General features: G+C 35.4%; 1 protein-coding gene across 1 annotated transcript; it reads left to right on the top strand.

The window, feature by feature from the left end:
- The first annotated feature begins 24 nt into the window (after positions 1 to 24).
- LOC120342938 (merlin-like) lies at positions 25 to 18,146 on the top strand. Its single transcript, XM_039411994.2, has 16 exons — positions 25 to 233; positions 770 to 905; positions 1,622 to 1,753; positions 2,541 to 2,624; positions 3,316 to 3,440; positions 3,952 to 4,054; positions 4,388 to 4,672; positions 5,227 to 5,340; positions 6,260 to 6,336; positions 6,721 to 6,766; positions 7,506 to 7,637; positions 8,348 to 8,433; positions 9,417 to 9,513; positions 10,197 to 10,546; positions 11,136 to 11,295; positions 13,041 to 18,146. The coding sequence occupies exons 1-16, from the start codon at positions 157 to 159 to the stop codon at positions 13,089 to 13,091; spliced, it is 2,055 nt and encodes a 684-aa protein (XP_039267928.2). The 5' UTR covers positions 25 to 156; the 3' UTR covers positions 13,092 to 18,146.
- Positions 18,147 to 18,732: the final 586 nt, after the last annotated feature.

Genomic DNA, 18,732 nt, shown 5'->3' with positions numbered 1-18,732 from the left:
GATAGATCTCTGTATAAGTCTCTATTCCAGTATTTCCACCATTTTTTCAGAGTCTGTGAAAATAACATTTGTTAATTTTAGTTTAAATAATATGGCTTCTTGATAATCGCTTCACAATTATTCCTGAATTGATGTCACTAACATCATTTATAAGAGATGCCGTTCCCACTCTTCAAGAAAAAGAAAAGCATCAACATCAGAGTATCCACTTTGGATGCGGATTTAGAATTTACGTAAGAAGCACAATATGGTACTCCAGAAGTATGCACACCAAGATGTCGCACAACCTGACCTAACCAGTACACACATACTATGTTCAGGTTGTGCGCCATCTTGGTGCGCATACTTCTTGGGGTCCCACAATATTATTTTACTAATTATTCACCCTATCAATCATTTGGTTAAATTGTTGGTGTTGGAAAATTCGACTTTACTGGACAACTAACGAACCAAGCGATTCCAAATATTCAAAACTTAAAGATGGTAGCCGTTAGAACCTTAATGAAATTTATATTTTTTTCAAACTTATGAGTCATTTTGCTGCTTCATTTTAAATGATGCGGACATTTTTTAATAAAATATGAGAACACTTTATTTCATCATAAGATCATTATTGTCAGCTGTTTTATTTTGCAAACTTTGAATGCTAAGATTGCTTAGTAAATTTGAACTTTTTGAGTAAGTTGTAAAGTTTGTAACAATTTCGACTTATTTTATTACCATTGAATATCTGAACTTATCTCAATCCTATTGAAATATATTCTTTTAGGGTCTCAAATCAAGTGAAAGCTCAAGTTGTATTTGATTTGATATGTCGGACAATCGGTCTGAGAGAAACTTGGTATTTTGGTCTCGCATTTCATGATGTCAAGAAGAGGTTTACATGGATAAAACTTGACAAAAAGGTGACAAGAAGCTTTCTTTTTTTATCGAGATTGTTGAGGAAGAGCTACAATTCAATACTCCCGAAGTATGTAAACCGGAACGTAGTATGTGTACCAGGTTTAGGGTTAGGATATAATTTCAGGTACAAATACCACAGGAGTCACTTGGCTATTCCCCGAACTCGTTGAAATAAACTTATTGTCTAACCCTAACCTGGTACACACACTACGTTTCAGTGTCTGCCATCTGGGCACATACTTGGGGAGTACTTACAATTCACTTTGAAGTGACAGCATTGACTTATTCCTAAACCACCATAGAAATTTTCACAATGAGAGAACATATAAATTATTATTATTTATATAAATTCACACAGATGAAATTTGATAGGTAAAGACGTAAAGTGTTTATTTTCATACAGATCTATTTTTGGTTTTATTGGATTGCAGCTAACTTTAAAATGATGTCTTCTGTGCCAAAATCCACTTTGAAAAATTGCCTCAATTGTTGAGTATTCACTGGGCAAAAACCGAATAAAAATAAGTCCATGTATCGATAACAAATAACTAGTTATGAAAAATTGCCATACTCCATATGGAATGGTAATCGAACGATAGTCCATGGACGAGAGATTTTCAGAGATTTATTTTCTTAACATTCTCATGAGGGATATTATTACCAATCATTGTTTACTATTTGTTCGTCATTCGTTTACTAATCCATTCTTTATATTCAGCTTCTGAATCATGCAATTCCAAAACCAGTGAACGGCGACAAACTTGAGTTGAAGTTTCTCGCGAAGTTTTATCCTGAGTCAATGGAAGATGAACTTATACAAGAGGTCACGAGACACCTGTTCTTTCTGCAGGTAATATAGTGTTATTGGATAAGACCTATGGATCGTGTTAGTGTTTTGTTGTTATTCTTATTTGTTTTTTTCCTCAATAAAAAATCACTTCTCTTCGGATACTGGACCAATTGCTTTGAAATTTCCAGTGGTTGTAGATTGATTTTTTTGCCAGAAAGCTATTTCGGTACTTCCATTTATTTCAAATATACCGGTGAGCTGCATGGAATTCATTTTTTGTGTGCTATGATGTCATCCGAATTTGCCACTATGTGTGGCTACATGTCCATATATTTGAGCATAGCTCTTTTGTTTTGCTCTAATCATGGTTCTATTGCTTAATGCTATATTGTTTCACTTGATTGTAGAACATTTGCACTCGACTCTGACTCAAAATTCACTGCCATGTAAAAAAAATCATTTTGGCTTTATCTCTTGGTTCTTTGTTGATAAAAATTCATCTCCAACTTCTTTTTTAGCTTTTTATTTAATTAATTATGACTATAGTTTAGTATTAATTAACTAATTAGTATTATCAATTGTCCATTTATTAATCTATTAATACTATAAGGCTGAGCGAGCTAAGCTAAGACTTTTCATTGTGAGAATTTTTTAATTTCTTGTGTATATCGAAAAACTATTTTTTTTGTGTGGCTGTGCTAGATGGTTGGTTCTAGATATTCCATATTCATAAATATTTTAACATAACTAATATCGTAGTGTATCCAGTTTACCACTCTGTTTAGATACTTCCCCGTTCAGCATTCCCTTCCTAATTTATTTTTCTAATGTTGGACTATATTTACAGATTCAGCATTTAATATTGTCTGAAGATCTTTACTGCCCTCCAGAGGCATCTGTACTGCTTGCCTCGTTCGCTGTTCAAGCAAAGGTGCGTGTTTTCATTGATATATTGATAGATTTTGTATTTTGTTGCATCGGTGAACATTTATTCTCAATTTGGCATAGGATAGGATAAGTTGGTTTAGATCAGGATTTCTCAAATTTTCGATTTCACTGAGCCCATGAAGAGGTTGACTCTTATTTATGGAGCCCACAATATATTTATTAAAATAAACACAAACAAAAAATACATTGTTATTCTTTGAATCATGTTTTTGAGAAACTTATGAATAAAGTCATATTTGAACATCCGCCTTCTTGCCAAATTTCAACGCTACAGTTGTCAAATTTTATTGATGCCGTTTTTGCTTCTTTGGATAGTTATTAAAGTTAGCCAAAAGTCTCACGGAACCTCGGGCTTCGTTTGCAGCACTTTGAGAAAGTCCCATCTCTCTGCAAACCTTTCAGAGAGAGATGAGACAATAACTTAACCTAACCTAACCGAAACCAAGAAAAATATCAGATAACAGAATAGTATCTCATAATTTGGTTTCAAATTCAAGACAGTCAATAGCTTGTATCAAAATTTCCAAGTCTTTGTTTCCACTTCCACAGTGTACTAGAAGTAATTAATGTTTGATGAATTCAATATGTCATGCCATACAGGGTTTGAGTCATTTGACTTAGGAATGCCCAAAATGGATATTCAAATAGTACATGATTGACTTTTTTCAATACAGTATGGTGATTATGATCCTGAAATCCATGCACCAGGATTCGTTGAGATTCAGGAATTATTACCAAAACGTGTCATTGACCAATTTCAAATGTCTGAGACGATGTGGGAGGAGAAAATAACTTCATGGTAAGTTTTTAACTTCAAATTTTTTTGTTTTGAATTTATTGTGGGTGCAATTGCCTCCACTCCGTTCTCATTTCGAGCTTGCAACACATAGCATGATACAAAATTGTACATAAACTATTATAACACGATGGAATGTTTGATATCGCCAGTTACACTTTTCTCCTCTCAATGTTAATTTTAGAAGATTTATTCATTTTGTTTAACTGTGGCTAGGTAAAAAAGAAATTTTATATATTGTAATTGTATCGCTTGTAATTTATATTTCATGACATACTTCGAACCTCAAAACAAACCCTGGCTATTCCCCTGAGTATGAAGCTGGTATGTTCGAAAAAAAAATGTAGTTTTTATTTTTAGTCATAATAAAACGTGTATGTGTATGATTATTCCTAATTCCCATGGACAGAAGTAAAATGCCTTATTAAAAAAATTACTACGGAAGTTCAGATTAGCAAAACTTTATTTCCAACCCCCATTATCGATGTCCGAACTAGTTATCTCCTAATCACAGGTACACAGAACATAGAGGTTTGACACGAGATGAAGCTGAACTAGAATATTTGAAGATAGCACAAGATCTTGAGATGTGTGGAGTTTCATATTTTAGTATAAAGGTTGGATTTCTTATTTTACAGTAACGACAAAATCTGTGATAGATGCTGATTAATATTTGAAAACTATTTTATACGCTCTAAATTGCAAAAAACGCTACTGGAGGATGAATACGATTAATTACAGCGCAAACTGCTCATGAATTTATTGCCGTGCCACCGAGATCTCAAAATATACACTGAGATGTGTGCACGATGCCCGATTTTCTTATAAACACTAAAAACGATATTTGAATAATAAATTCGTTTTGGACATTCCTGGTGGCCGCTTTATCCATGCATTTTCTCTAATGAAATTTATATGAAACATAACAAAGAAAATATATATTTTTTTAGAATCGCAAAGGAACATCACTATGGCTTGGAATAAATGCTGTATCCGTATCAGTATACGAAAAAGAAAACCAACTGCACCCAATCGTATCGTTTCAATGGAGCGAGTTATCGGACATGTTATTTAACGATAATAAGTTCACAATAAAACAGAATCCATCTTCTCGTTCCGCAACGCTTCGTCGAACGCAGTCTACCAGTGCAGAAGAGTCATCACCCGCTGATATGATCGATATGAACAAAAATGATTTCATTTTTTTCACTGATGAACCGGGGATAAATAAATTGGTGAGTTGCATGTGTTCCAGTAATTTTATTGCGAGGAAAAAAAAACGTGCAGGGTGATCAGAGGTGCGGTGGCGAGCCTATTTCTAACGCTTAGCATGATTCGCCACAACGGCGAGCCGATTATAAATCATTTTGAATGCGAGAGAGAGAGATACTAATTTATTTTCAAGTATATCAAAAATGTACAGATTACAATGGATACAAAAAGCAATCATGAAATAAAATCAGGGGGGCCGGCAAGACTACAAGGTCAACGATGTCGTCCGACCCCTAAAAAAAATTGGTGCTCCAGAAGTATGCACACCAAGATGTCGCACAACCTAAATCCAACCCGATACACACATACTATGTTCAGGTTGTGCGCCATATTGGTGCGCATATTTCTGGAGGTTCTACTGTAATATAAAAATGTGGATTATTCTAGTATAGTCAACAGAAACTTAAGTAAACCTCTGATCAGAAGTCTAATTTTATGCATTCGGATATTTGATTCATTTTTAAACATTCTTTCTATACAAAAAGTCATTTACCGGTACTTCTTTTTACATTTCAAGATCTTAGAACTCTGCAGAGGAAACCATGATCTTTTCATGCAGAGACGTAAAGTTGACAGCATGGAGATTCAACAGATGAAGAGCCAGGCACAAGAAGAAAAAGCAAGAAAACAGGTCAGTTTTTTCTAATACAGGTTTATTCAAACCAAGCTTAGGGGTTTATGCCAGGGGTATCCAACCTTTGTCCCACAAGGCGAAATTGTATACTTTGAGGAGAAGCGCCAGTTTTAAATGGTGTTCATTTAGTTCTTTGTATCTGGCCCTCTTGTATGAAAGGTTGTACATTCCTGGTTTAGGCATTAGACTTGACCGTGGTGGAACTGCAGGGTAAAATCTTGGGGTACAAATCCTATTCCAACCACCCAAGGTGTAATAAATAGGGCAATGTTGAAATATTCCATTCTTACATATTAGTTGCATCTTGTGAAGTGCCTAGTTTAGAGCACTCATAATCACTTCACACAAGTAAAATAATTCTTGTGCTTAAGAATCACATGTTTCTCTTGAGAGTTTAGTAGAGGCTGCTATAGCTAATCCGTCCTAATTGCAATCATTAGGAATGCTTAATTACTTAAATCCCACCACAAGTTTAATTGTCTCATTATTTTTATTATTGGATAATTGTATCCTATTAGTGTGAGAGATTAGGTATATTTGAGTTGGAAAATGAATTGAGTTACCCTTAGAGAGAGAGATTTTATTTTTGGTCAACCAAAATAAAAGAACAATTATCGTAGTAATTAAATATAATAACACATGATGATTTAGTTTGATATAAACAGGCGGGAGTGATACGACCGGGCGGTCATCAAAGTCAACTCCCCCCTTATTATTAAGTTCAAGATTTAAAATTTCAGATGACTAGATGTTAAGGTATAACATTTTAGAATTTGAATTGTTTTAACATAATGGGATTTGGAATCCACCAATCAAAATAACACAATGAATACCGCTGGAGTTATAAACAGGGGGGCACGCACCATTAAAGGTTGGAAACCACTGATCTCACATTTCTGGTGCTTTTATTTTCTAGATGGAAAGAGCGAGACTTCTCAGGGAAAAAGATGAACGGGAGAAAATACTCATGGAGAAGGAAGAATTGGAACGAAAGTTAGTTTTACATTTTCAGAAATTGAAATCATTAGCTAGATGTAACTATCAGTAGAGGGTATGCGAGACCAACTCCCAATTTTTCCTCAATGTTATTGCGCTAGTGGATTCGTATGAGTATAATGCAAGGATGCTGTAGCAAGAATTGTTGTGAACTGCTCGTCTCGTGAGGGGGTGTCTTCACCCCTTTAAATGAACTTCTACACCTTAATGTGGGGCGCGCCCCACCGTTTTTAACCATCTGTCTAAAAAATAATGTCCATTAACTATCTAATAACAATCAACCATATAAATAGCCTAGTATGGTGAAGTCTTATCCAGACCCTTGTTTTAAGCAAAATCAAAAATATCGCATTTTTTAAAACGTTTTTTTTTCATTCGAAGGCTGAAAGAAATGCAAGATGAGAGTAAAGCTGCCCTAGATGCTTTGGTAAGAATCATCACACAGAATTGCACTAAATATATATATATATATTTTCAAAAGATGTTGAATTCAACAATAAATTTGGGAACAATTAATGTTGCTCCAGAAGTGTGTGTACCAATATGGAGGTCACTAATTGTGTTCGCCTACTTTACATCAAGTTGTGTAAAGGGACTGAAACCTATATGGGCAGGGATATATTCACTTGACCAACACAGACAGTCTCCGAACTCGTAATAGAACTAAAATAAGGAAAATCTGAATAAACTTATGGCCCAACCCTAACCTGGTACACATACTCCGGGAGTACCAAATTAATTGTCCTTCTTTGAGATTGAATAGTGCTAGGAAATAGCCACCCATAAAGTTTCCCACATAAATATAACCCTAAGCAGCTCCTCCTTTATGAATGGCTGCTTATACCAAGCCAGAGTGAATATGTGAATATGCTTCATAAAAATAGCTAAATATCTGATTCACTCTAAATATCCCGAGTTGTAACTGTTAATTCAGTTCAAAAGCATTTTTAATAATTGTCCAGAACAACAACTAAAGTAACCCATAAGCAATACTAACTGATCTGTGCCCCAGACTATAGAGAGCACCTGGCTGCTTCACTTTCACTGCTGATTGGTCATGATTATTCATCTGTGACTGAAGACATCACAGGTCGTGCTTAGCCATCTGGGAAAATGCTAGTTGCCAGAAATACAATAAAGATACAGTTAACATTATCATCCTTTAGAGTCGTTCAGAAGAAACTGCGGAATTATTGGCAGAAAAAGCAAAGGTAGCAGAAGAGGAAGCAATGCTGCTAAAAAGAAAAGCCAATCATTCAGAACAAGAAATGCAAAGGGTTAAAACAGAGTTTGCAAAGGTGAGCAGACTCATGATTCAAATTTGATCAGTTTCCCAGGATCTTGGGTCAAAAATTCAAGTGTGCCACCGTACTAGGGCTATGAACTAGATAGGTATTGCATATTTTTGCTTCATTGAATGCATTCATTTTACTTTTGAGTGAACACACAGGTTATTGTTTGCCAAGTATTTACAGACTACGGATGTGGCTCATCGTGTTAAGCTCTAGGGAAACACTTGCCATGGTACCTCTGATTACCCTGTGTCGGTTCGCAGGTATAGTTATGTGTAAGAGGGTTTCTTGAATCCTCGCCGCCATAGGGTGGCTTGCGTTACTGATGGTCGATTATGGCTTCCTCCACCATCAAGTCAATGCTTCCGAAAAACAAATAACAGGCTAACTAATCCCATACTTGACATGGACTGGTAACCGGACGAGAGTCGCTCTATGATTAGGCTGTCTTGCCGGCTTTGGCTCCCCCAGGATAATATGTAAGTCGTATCCTAATTCTATTCCAGATTCTAATGCTGTATATTGGTGCATAAACGCTAAGCTATGAGCCAAACCGAGTCAATTGGCTATACAAGGTTTCTATTCAGACACAAATCCTTGAATAGACGTTCACTTCTATATGTTGGAATTTTATCAGACTCGTACTTGAGGTTTTTTAAAGTTTCATGATATTTGTCATTTAATAAACGTAATCACCATTGAATTTCTGTCTTCAGACCCAAGAAGCAAATATTCAACTCCAACAGAAACTTCAAAATTATGATTTGATGACACATCAGTTGAGAGAGGAGTCCAGGTCAAAGTAAGCAATTTTAAACATTTTCACCTGTTTTTTCCAATCATATATTTTATGTGACACGGCTGCTGCGTATGCAATTTAGAATACATAGTGAAGTCACCATGAAATCTATCAATATCTTGGTACTCCTGTAGTGTGTGTATCAATTTATGGTTAGGCCATAATTTCATTCCGATTTTTCTCATTTTAGTTTTATTATTGGGCCTGTCTGCGTTAGCAAAGTGAATATATACCCCCTGTCCATAGGTTTCAGTCCCTTTACACAACTTGATGTAAAGTAGGCGAACAAAATTAGTCACCTCCATATATATTGGTATACACATTTCTGGTGTGCGCCAATATTTTTTCATATCCCCTTTGGCTACAAGTCTGTTGTTTTACTTTGAATTTTGCTGAACCCAATGGAGTATGATTAAGACTCGATGTGACGACCAGTGATGGGTAGAAATCCCTAATCCTCGAATCAAGTGGAGTCCTGGATCAAGTAAGTTAAGTCTCACTTGCACCTACTTGATGGCAATTCTGAGTGATTCCAGTTGGATGACTCGACTTTTCGAAGATTTGATAAACCTTGTGACCTTGAGTAAAGTTAAGGTCTCCTCCCCAACTCTGCTTATAAACAAAATCTTAATCCAAATCTCGAGGTAATCACTGGGTTAAATCACACTGCCGATAAGTTGACGAGTTTCAGTCTCTCCATAGCGTTTTTATGGTGACCTGAGTCCAACTTAGCGTCCCCAGCACTACTATTTGAAATCTTATGCGAACAGTGTATGAAATGTACACAAGCAGTGCCGGGTGTATGTGCCTAAACACCAAGTCGCAAATCACGGGCCATCGAAGTCTGATTCAAAAGTCGAGTCCATCACCCACTGCCTATAAGTTGAGGACGAATTTGAATCATTTCATTGTGTTTAATAAATAGGGGATTGGGTCAAGTCGATGTTCCGAGACTCCACCCAACACTAATTACAAATTACTTTCAGATCCTCAGAAGCTGACAATCTCCGTGACGAATTGAGGAAAGCTAAGCAAGCACAAGCTGATGCCAAAGAGAAGTTGTCGCAAATCGCAAATTCATCTGTGAGTAGATAATATACGAAACGTATCTCATCAGATCAGCAGTTAGTTTTTGCTTTTAAATCAATACACTTTCTGTTCATAAAATGTAACTTTTTATGTCACACTTACATGGCCCATCAGTCTAGGTGAGCGAAACTTAATGCACCAAGATGGTCGAATCCTAGCCTGGTACACATACTATGTTCAGGTTGTGTGCCGCACCATTGTTACATCTGGATTAGAAAAGTAGTTTAGGGCTTAAACCAGCAAAAAATAAACTAAAGTTTTATCCAACATGCTAACCTAATTAAAACTCTCAAACTTATTTCTTATCGATTTTATTCTGTAAGTATGCTGTAAGGTATTTGTCTGTTTGTCTGTCTGTCTGTTGGATGCACGCGATATCTCACAAAAGCAAGATTGAATCTGCTCCAGATTTTGCATGTGCATTCTTCATATGTCGAACCAGAAGCCTATTAATTTTGGATGAATTATGTCACACAGGACACAAGGTGTCACTATGGAGTGAGAGCGCTGTTTTGGGTGATCCCCTAACTTTCGATCGATAAGTCTTCGGTCTCTGACCGATATTCTCGTTTTACAAATTTTTAAGCATTGCGGGCATAGTTGGGTTTAACATCCAGACAACTAGATACATAATCGGAGCTCGTAGCTTCATTAAACATCCCAAACTTATTTTACAGCACACCAGTACCCAGGAAAGCAACGGGACAACAGACATGTACACAGCAGGAGGGCCTTTGATGACATCGACGCCAGCACCAGGAACTCACACCCATAACGGCTCAAACTCAAACAGCACTCAGATTACCTCTCAGCATCTAAGCCTTATTCAAAGCGTCACTGTGGCTCCTCTAAATACGACAGCTAACGGTTCACCCCCTGCGTATTCTAGTGGAAACGGGGGTGGTGCGACCGCTCCTTTCACAACAGCGCCACCTATTGATAATGGTGTTAATGTCACGGCGACTCCAGCGATTCAAGGTGGCCAAAACTACATGCAGCAATTGACACAAGAAATTGAAAAAGAAAGGTTTGTTTTAATGTACATTGCTCGAATTGAACTTTATTTTGCTACCAACATTTTGTTGATTTTTAGCTCTTTGTACAATGCTTTCATTTTTCATTCATCTACGATGTGTGAACAAGCAAGGATTTTCCCAGGGAAGAGAGAAGATGATCATATGGCGCACCCCGGAGTGTCACATTTGCCACTTGGTTCTACATCAGTGGTGGGCAAGGTTTTTAGACGAGGGGCCAAAAATCCCCCCTCCCCCCCCTAGACTGGTAGTCGTGGGCCATGTTAGTGTGACGTAGAAAGTTACATTTTATGAACAAAATTCACAGTGTTGTGTGTGATAGCAAAAGAGGAAAACAGTACGCCTTGTGTCAAACCTAAATTCAATCGCAATCTCAACCTTGATCCATTTTTCTGCCTAAACATAAAAATTTGGTTGTGCCAGCATCAGGCGAGCCAGATTGAATTACCCAGCGCGCTGGATTTGACACGCTGGTCGTGGTTACAACTACTGATATGAGGGAAGCTAATATGTATTTTGGAGGATTGGATCATTATTAGTGAAAATTTCCTTCAACACTTGTAACTTTTATCTATTTACCAGGGTTGAATACCAGGCTAAAAGTCGCCACATAGAGCAACAACTCGCTGCTTTGAAGTCGGAAATAGAAGATTTAAAAGTCGATGAAAAAATGACAACGTTCGATCACCTCCATACAGAGAGTTCTTTAAAAGGAGGATCAAAGTATTCAACTCTAAATAAGGTAGGTTACTTGCATATAAATATTTCTCTAAAAGGAGGGTCAATATGTAGAATTCTCTGGAAGGAGGTGTCAATTCGTAATAAGGTTGTTCACGTACGTAAAGAATTCTCTAAAAGGAGTCAAAGCGTTCTATTTTAAATTATATAGGGACGTGCATCTTGGATTTCACTGAAAATGAACTCAGTGTATGTAATTCTCTATAATGAGGGCCAACTATTAATAAAGCAGGTCACTTGTATACAGAAGTGTTTTAAAGGTTTGAAAAATATTTTAAAAGGAAGGTTCAAGTACCCAACTCTTTAGTACGCTGCATACTGAGATTTCTGTGAAATGCGTGAAAAATAGAAAGTTCTTTAAAAGAGGGATCAAAGTAATCACTTATGTTGAATCCTTTGAAACGGGGTGTCAATTCGTAATAATGTTGTTCACGTACATAAAGAAGTCTTTAAAACGAGTGTCAGAGTGTTCAACTCTAAGGTTCGTGACCTTGGATTTCACTGAAAAGAGAATTAGCAACTCTCTGAAAACAGGGTCAACTATTCATAAAGTAGGTCACTTGCATACAGAGTTGTTTAAAAGAAAGATTAAAGGGCACTCCCGAAGTATGTGCACCAAGATGGCGCACAACCTGAATCCTAACCTGGTACACATACATTTTTGCTTTTAAATCAATACACTTTCTGTTCATAAAATGTAACTTTTTATGTCACACTTACATGGCCCATCAGTCTAGATGAGCGAAACTTAATGCACCAAGATGGTCGAATCCTAGCCTGGTACACATACTATGTTCAGGTTGTGTGCCGCACCATTGTTACATCTGGATTAGAAAAGTAGTTTAGGGCTTAAACCAGCAAAAAATAAACTAAAGTTTTATCCAACATGCTAACCTAATTAAAACTCTCAAACTTATTTCTTATCGATTTTATTCTGTAAGTATGCTGTAAGGTATTTGTCTGTTTGTCTGTCTGTCTGTTGGATGCACGCGATATCTCACAAAAGCAAGATTGAATCTGCTCCAGATTTTGCATGTGCATTCTTCATATGTCGAACCAGAAGCCTATTAATTTTGGATGAATTATGTCACACAGGACACAAGGTGTCACTATGGAGTGAGAGCGCTGTTTTGGGTGATCCCCTAACTTTCGATCGATAAGTCTTCGGTCTCTGACCGATATTCTCGTTTTACAAATTTGACCCTTCTGGAGCTCCGATTAAAGTTCCCAACCCTTGAGTACGAAGTGTCCTGCATAGTGAGATTTCTGCCAAAAGGGTGAAAAAATGGAAAATAACCTTCCCTCAAAGGATGGTCTTACAGAGATTCTATTGAAAGCAGGACCAATTGTAGAATTCTTCAGAAGGAGGATCAAGTATAGTCATTTTCTTAAAAGTCTGGCCAAAGTACCAATCCCGAATAAATTAGGTCTAAAGAATATAAGGTGCTCCCGAAGTATGCGAACCAAGATGGCGGACATCGGAATGTATCATGGGTAACAGGTTAGGGTTAGGCGATAATTTTTCTCCAATTTTCCTTATTTTAGTCCTATTATCAGTTCGAAGACTAGCCAAGAGCCTCCCGTAGTATTTATACCTAAAATTATGGCCTAACCCTAACCTAGTACACATATTACATTCCGATGTCCGCCATCTTGGTTCGCATACTTCGGGAGCCCCGAATATAAGTTATAATATACATTTTTTGAGTATTATTCCCAGTTTTCACAAATATTTTTCTGTTTTTACAGTCGCAAGAAGCCACACCGCAGCAGAGAGTCCAACTCTATGATGGATTGTAACATAGGTTACATACAATCATTTTTCTTCCATTATTTTTGCCTCAAAAATGAATACGATATGAGGAATTAGGGTCTTTAGCATTTCTATAACTAGCATTGTTTCTTAAAGTTTAAAGTCCCAAACCAGACCGGCAACATTCTGTAAATGACGGCCACACATACAAGACATACAGTCTTACGAAATATTCTTAAGAATAGTCTTCCCTAGTCAGAAACTAAATTCCCTATAATAACTCAGAAGTATTCATTTTTGAGGCATTATTTTTTTGCTTTTTCTCGCACATTTTATCTTTTTTGCATTTTCATTTAAAATGCTGTGTATTATCTTTTCTTTTGTCAACATGGTTTGTTTTTAAAATATGAGCTCTAATGCTTATTATTTTACACTGTTAATTATCAAATTTTAACGAGCTTCTCTAATTAAGGTATAATATGTTTAAAAATTCAACTCATGGTGCTATCAGGGCTATGTTTATTCAAACATTAAGTACTGAAGGTGCAGCGTTTGAAGAAATTGTTTTTCGGGGCTGCCCATACTGAGAGTCGCGACTCCGCTTTGGGTCGCAAAGAATACACCAATTTCACACAGAGTACCATTTTAGACTTTTGATTCGAAACACAATTATTAAAACTAGTGCAAAACATAAATCTCACGATTTCTAGAGAATACATAGGATCAGAGAAGCGGCGAGATTACATAACATATTCGACTTAACAGGGGGCACGGAAAATTTTGAATATGTTGGAAGGTGTTGCGAGCTTAAAAGTTTAGGAAGTCCTGTTGTAATTGATATTTTTAACTCAATGACCATCGAAATTTACATCAAAGCCAAACCCATAAAGCCTTAGAGCAGGGGTCGACAACCTACGGCAATATAATTTGGCCTGCGACGCTTCACTGAATTATAGTAACAAAACAGCTGTTTTGACAATTATATTCTTTACATAACAGAATTTATTGTGAGACATGTGCAGACAAAATTATATTATAACCTAACCTACCGGTAAGTATATAATTCTCAATTACTCGTTTAATGAGCCTCTAATTTAAATATAATTAGACAAATGGCAACAAAACGCAGGAGAGTTGATGCTATGATTAGTGCAGAAAATATTGTAATTGTTCGTCTTCGCGCGCTGCTCAAAATTTAACTTCTGATCTGTGTGAAAAAGTGTGATTCATCGGCCATCCGTTCGTTTATTAACTTTCTAAAAATATGTGCGGCCTGCCAATGTCTTGCAACCTTTAATTTTGGCCCGCTACGATGAAAAGGTTGCCGACCCCTGCCTTAGAGCTCACAAGCTTCTCTAAATAAGTCATATCGATCAAAAATTCAACTAAGGGTGCTATCAGGTTTATTTTTGTTCAAACATTAGCTACTGAAAGTGCTTAACTTTTTTGGAACTTGTTGTATTTGATATTTTTAACTCTACCTTGGATATTGGCAAACCTTTAAAGTTGTTTGGTTGATAAATTTTTTAAGCCGTGCCCCCTCTTTAGCACTTGTCAAGTCTAGCGTCCAACCCCAAAAATAATTAGCTAACAATATTTTATAAATAACGGAGAGAGAGGCAAAAAAATGGTTTATTAAAAAAATACGTGGATAGAACGAGAATAATGAAATAAATTTTAAAAACGCGCAAGATTTGCAATCAAAGCAATCAAACCTAACAAACATTTTTATTTTTAATCAGCCTAAGTCCTCTCAAAAAATGTTGTGTAACGGAAAATAATCGCTTTTATGGTGGAAAATATGGAAAGTACCCCTTGTACTCTTCATTTGGAGCAATCTGATCTGAAATAGATAGGAAATTGGATGGTAACTATTAATGGTGCCAGTATTTATGCCCATATTTTTTAGGATTTCTGAAAAGTTCTTTTTTTTCTTATCCCCATGTCAATGTACCTCATAATAATTTGAAATTGTCATAAATATATGGTACAATATAGCAACTAATACAGGGATGTCCGAAACGTAATATTTTACTATTCTAAAAAAAAATTTTTGGATATGAAATATCGAATACATTCTAAACTGGGAGTAAATTCATATGAAAAATTACGTAAATCACATCTAAAATGACATGAATATAATAAAATGTCATTGTTTTTTTCTCTCTTATGTTTCTTACCAGTTGAGATGTCATAAGTTTTGAATTACTTGTCTCAAAACGGCTCAAAATTTTCAAATTAAAGTTTTCTAAATTATTCCTAAATTCAAAAATAAACCATATCGAATATAATGAATTTCAAATGTATTCAAATCTTCAATGAACTAGTATAATTTTTCAGTATTTGTGCTCACTTATTCCCATAATAGTATTTGCACAGGAACGAGGACTATTTCTATCTCATTATCTTGGAAAATGTACTTAAAAAGGGCGGGCCTAAAAGTAGGATAGCAGTTTTTAAATCTAGCCCACTTTATAGCCTATGGGCTATTATCACGAATGCAGAAATATTAATTACCCATAAATGATAGTCTATATTTTGCCTCAAAATATTACTTTTTCACCTGGATTAAATGAAGTTACAGAACATATTCTTAAAAAGGGACTTTTCTCAATTCAGACTTTTCATCCGCCATTTGTAATTCGTGGTTGAACAAAACAAACCTTGTCCTTAAACATTGGAAATTTTTTTTTCATACATGGGGAGATAAAAAGCACACCCTAATATACAGAATAAGAAATAATACCATGTAATTTGTTCTTCATATATTGGAATATTCCAATCATTTTTTCCTCAAATCCTGTTTTCGGGTCTGAACTAAACTACTTTGGAATAATGATATACGATATGGAATAACTTTGAATAATATTTAATGTCCGTATATTTGAAAATTTCTATCTTCATATATTGGTGTAATTCCATCCAGAAAAATTGTTCTTTTTCTAATTCCTGTTTTTGGGGTCTAAACTACTTTGAAATAATTATTTCTGGTATGAAATAATGACTAATGCTCGTATCGGTATTTGTGTTCATATATTTGAGTATTTTTATCTTATTAATCTTTGCGGTGCCATTTCCACATTTTTAGTGTTTTATATCATTAGCAATTGATAATGTGTGGTTGAAATCATTGTGTTTGAAGAATCATCATATTATATATTTTTAAAAACTTCATCTTCAATTTTTTTCACCTATTACCGAATAATTTTAACTTTAATTATAATTTTTATCACTTTTGTTTGGGCTTATGTCTGGCTACACAATTTTGTGCTCCTTCTCGGTACTATTACTTATTTCTGTAATGTTGTTACTTATCGATTTTAATCGGTAAGGTATTTGTCTGTATGTCTGTTAGATGCACGCGATATTTCATGAAAGCGAGATTGAATCTGCTCCAGATTTTGCATGTGCATTCATCGTATCTCGGACTAGAAGCCTATTAAGATTGGATGGATTATGTCGTATAATTAGCGAGTTATTGATTAATTAGTGATGGGACACAAGGTGTCACTAAGGAGTAAGAGCGCTGTTTTGGGGGATCCCTTAACTTTCGGTCGATGAGTCTTCGGTCTCTGACCGATATTCTCGTTTTCTACAATGTGACCATTGTTACAAGCTAGTGTTTCAAAATTGTTGGAAAGGAATGGAAAACATAGTTTTTTCGGACCATTTCCAGTTACATCCCCCCACTAATATCAATAATTCTTCTATTTTAAGTTTTTGCTTGATAATGTGTAAATTTTTGAAATCTACCCAAATTAAGGTGAATGCATTGATAAAAATTAATGGCCCTCATAAACAAAATACTTTTATTAGTGAATGTGAGTACTGAGTATTAAGGTACTGAGTATTAAAAGTTCCTTGGACGAACATGACAAGATTTAACCTAGCTTATATTGAAGATTAATTTTTTTCGATATTATTTTGTTTTGGAAATCTGGCAAGCCAATTCAGTTGTCTTATGCTAATCATCATTAGAAGGTGTAATATGGGTTCACAATTCTGCGGGATATGTTAAAATATTTAATGGTGAAATTATCAGTTAATAACTAATCATTCTGTGGTACTTGGTACGTCGGTACTTGGTACGTCGTTTTACGTTGCACAATACGTATCACAAGAAATGAATAATAAATATATCATTTTTATTATAACCTTGGTAACCAACCTCGTTATCACCCTGACCTTACTGAGATCATAAGAGTTGAATAATAAACATACCATTTCTGCTATAGTCTTAGTACCTGTATTCACATAATTACCCCAAATTTCACCCCCTAAATTACCATCCATCTGAGTACAATACTTACATACAGGAATAATAAATATGCCATTCCTGCTATAGTCTTAGTATTCAATTCCTCTTAATTTCCCTAGCCCTACTATCATAAATTACCATCATTTTAATTTTTCACAATTTTTCAATTAATCATCTGATGATAATTATAACATTTTATGTAGTTTTTACATATGAAATATTTTCAACTCTCATAATTACCCAAACTGTCATATGTTTCTATTAGCCACAATACACTTGCGATTTTCTGGATCGTTTTGAAACCAATAATGTATAAGTCTCCCATTACCGGAATTTATTGAGGCAAATCTGTCAATTTGAATAAATAGTAATAAAATATCTTGAAGTCAAAATATAAATTTTCTTATAACTCCTTGGCCTTGTTTTTATGGTACTCCCGGAGTATGTGAACCAAGATGGTAGACATCCGAACATAGTATGTGTACCATGTTAGGGTTAGGCCATAATTTTACTCCAATTTTCCTTATTTTAGTTCTATTACGAGTTCTGGTACTAACCAAGTGACTCCCGTAGTATTTGTACCTATTATGGCCTAACTCTGACCTGGTACACATACTACGTTCCGGTGTCCATCTTTTTTTTTTTTAATATGTCCGTCATCTTGGTTCACATACTTCGGCAGTAGCGTTTTTATTATTTGTGGCCCGCACTTAGCTGCATCTGTAGGCTCACTTTTATTTTCTATAAAATTCTTTATTCTTTTTTCTTGCCCCATTGTGTCAAAGGTCATGTCAAGTGTCAAGGCATATATTACTTTTATTTGTTCAATAAATGTAAAAATTGATATCTTTTATTTATCGCTGTTTTTGGAGATTTACTCAATGATTTATCAACAGCTATACAGTAGAAATAATTCGTTCTGGAAGCGCCTGGAAAATTCCGTAAGGACGTATTTTACATGTTAATGTCCTAATCCGTTCCAAGCCCACACAAAACTAGGATATATTTTATGTATAAATTATAATAATAGTTGAAAACCCGTAACAAATATAGGTTAGAATTAGATTACTGCATAAATAGAACACGCACACGTGGAAAGAACACAGAAATAACGAATAAAAATTACGAACGGTATGTTAATGTACCTTTGTAAAACGTGTTTTAATTTTCGAGTCTGCGCTGATTTAAATATTTCGTGTCGGCTGTTATGATTTTATGTTTGTTTATAAATTAAAACCGCCAACTTAAACTGAACGACATTATCATTAACGACGTCGGCATGACGATAAAATCCGCGACTTCTCAGTCACATTGATGAACATATGTGTACGTTGTTATACCAGAGGTGCTTGCAACTGATTATCCAGTGCTCATTCCATTTTTTATTATTTCAAGTATCAGATATTCCTTTGAGTGAATTGTATAAAAAC

The sequence above is a fragment of the Styela clava genome, chromosome 3 (genome assembly GCF_964204865.1).
Source record: "Styela clava chromosome 3, kaStyClav1.hap1.2, whole genome shotgun sequence".
In the NCBI taxonomy this organism is placed as follows: domain Eukaryota; kingdom Metazoa; phylum Chordata; class Ascidiacea; order Stolidobranchia; family Styelidae; genus Styela; species Styela clava.
Note: the sequence above shows the minus strand (reverse complement) of the source record. Positions and strands in the feature narration are given on the sequence as shown.

Bases quoted from the DNA above. Each gene is read 5' to 3' on its own strand.
- LOC120342938 (XM_039411994.2), top strand. From the start codon at position 157: ATGCCGTTCCCACTCTTCAAGAAAAAGAAAAGCATCAACATCAGAGTA. The intron at 6,767-7,505 runs GTAAGAATCATC...ATCATCCTTTAG, and splicing joins AAGCTGCCCTAGATGCTTTG to AGTCGTTCAGAAGAAACTGC. The intron at 7,638-8,347 runs GTGAGCAGACTC...TTCTGTCTTCAG, and splicing joins TTAAAACAGAGTTTGCAAAG to ACCCAAGAAGCAAATATTCA.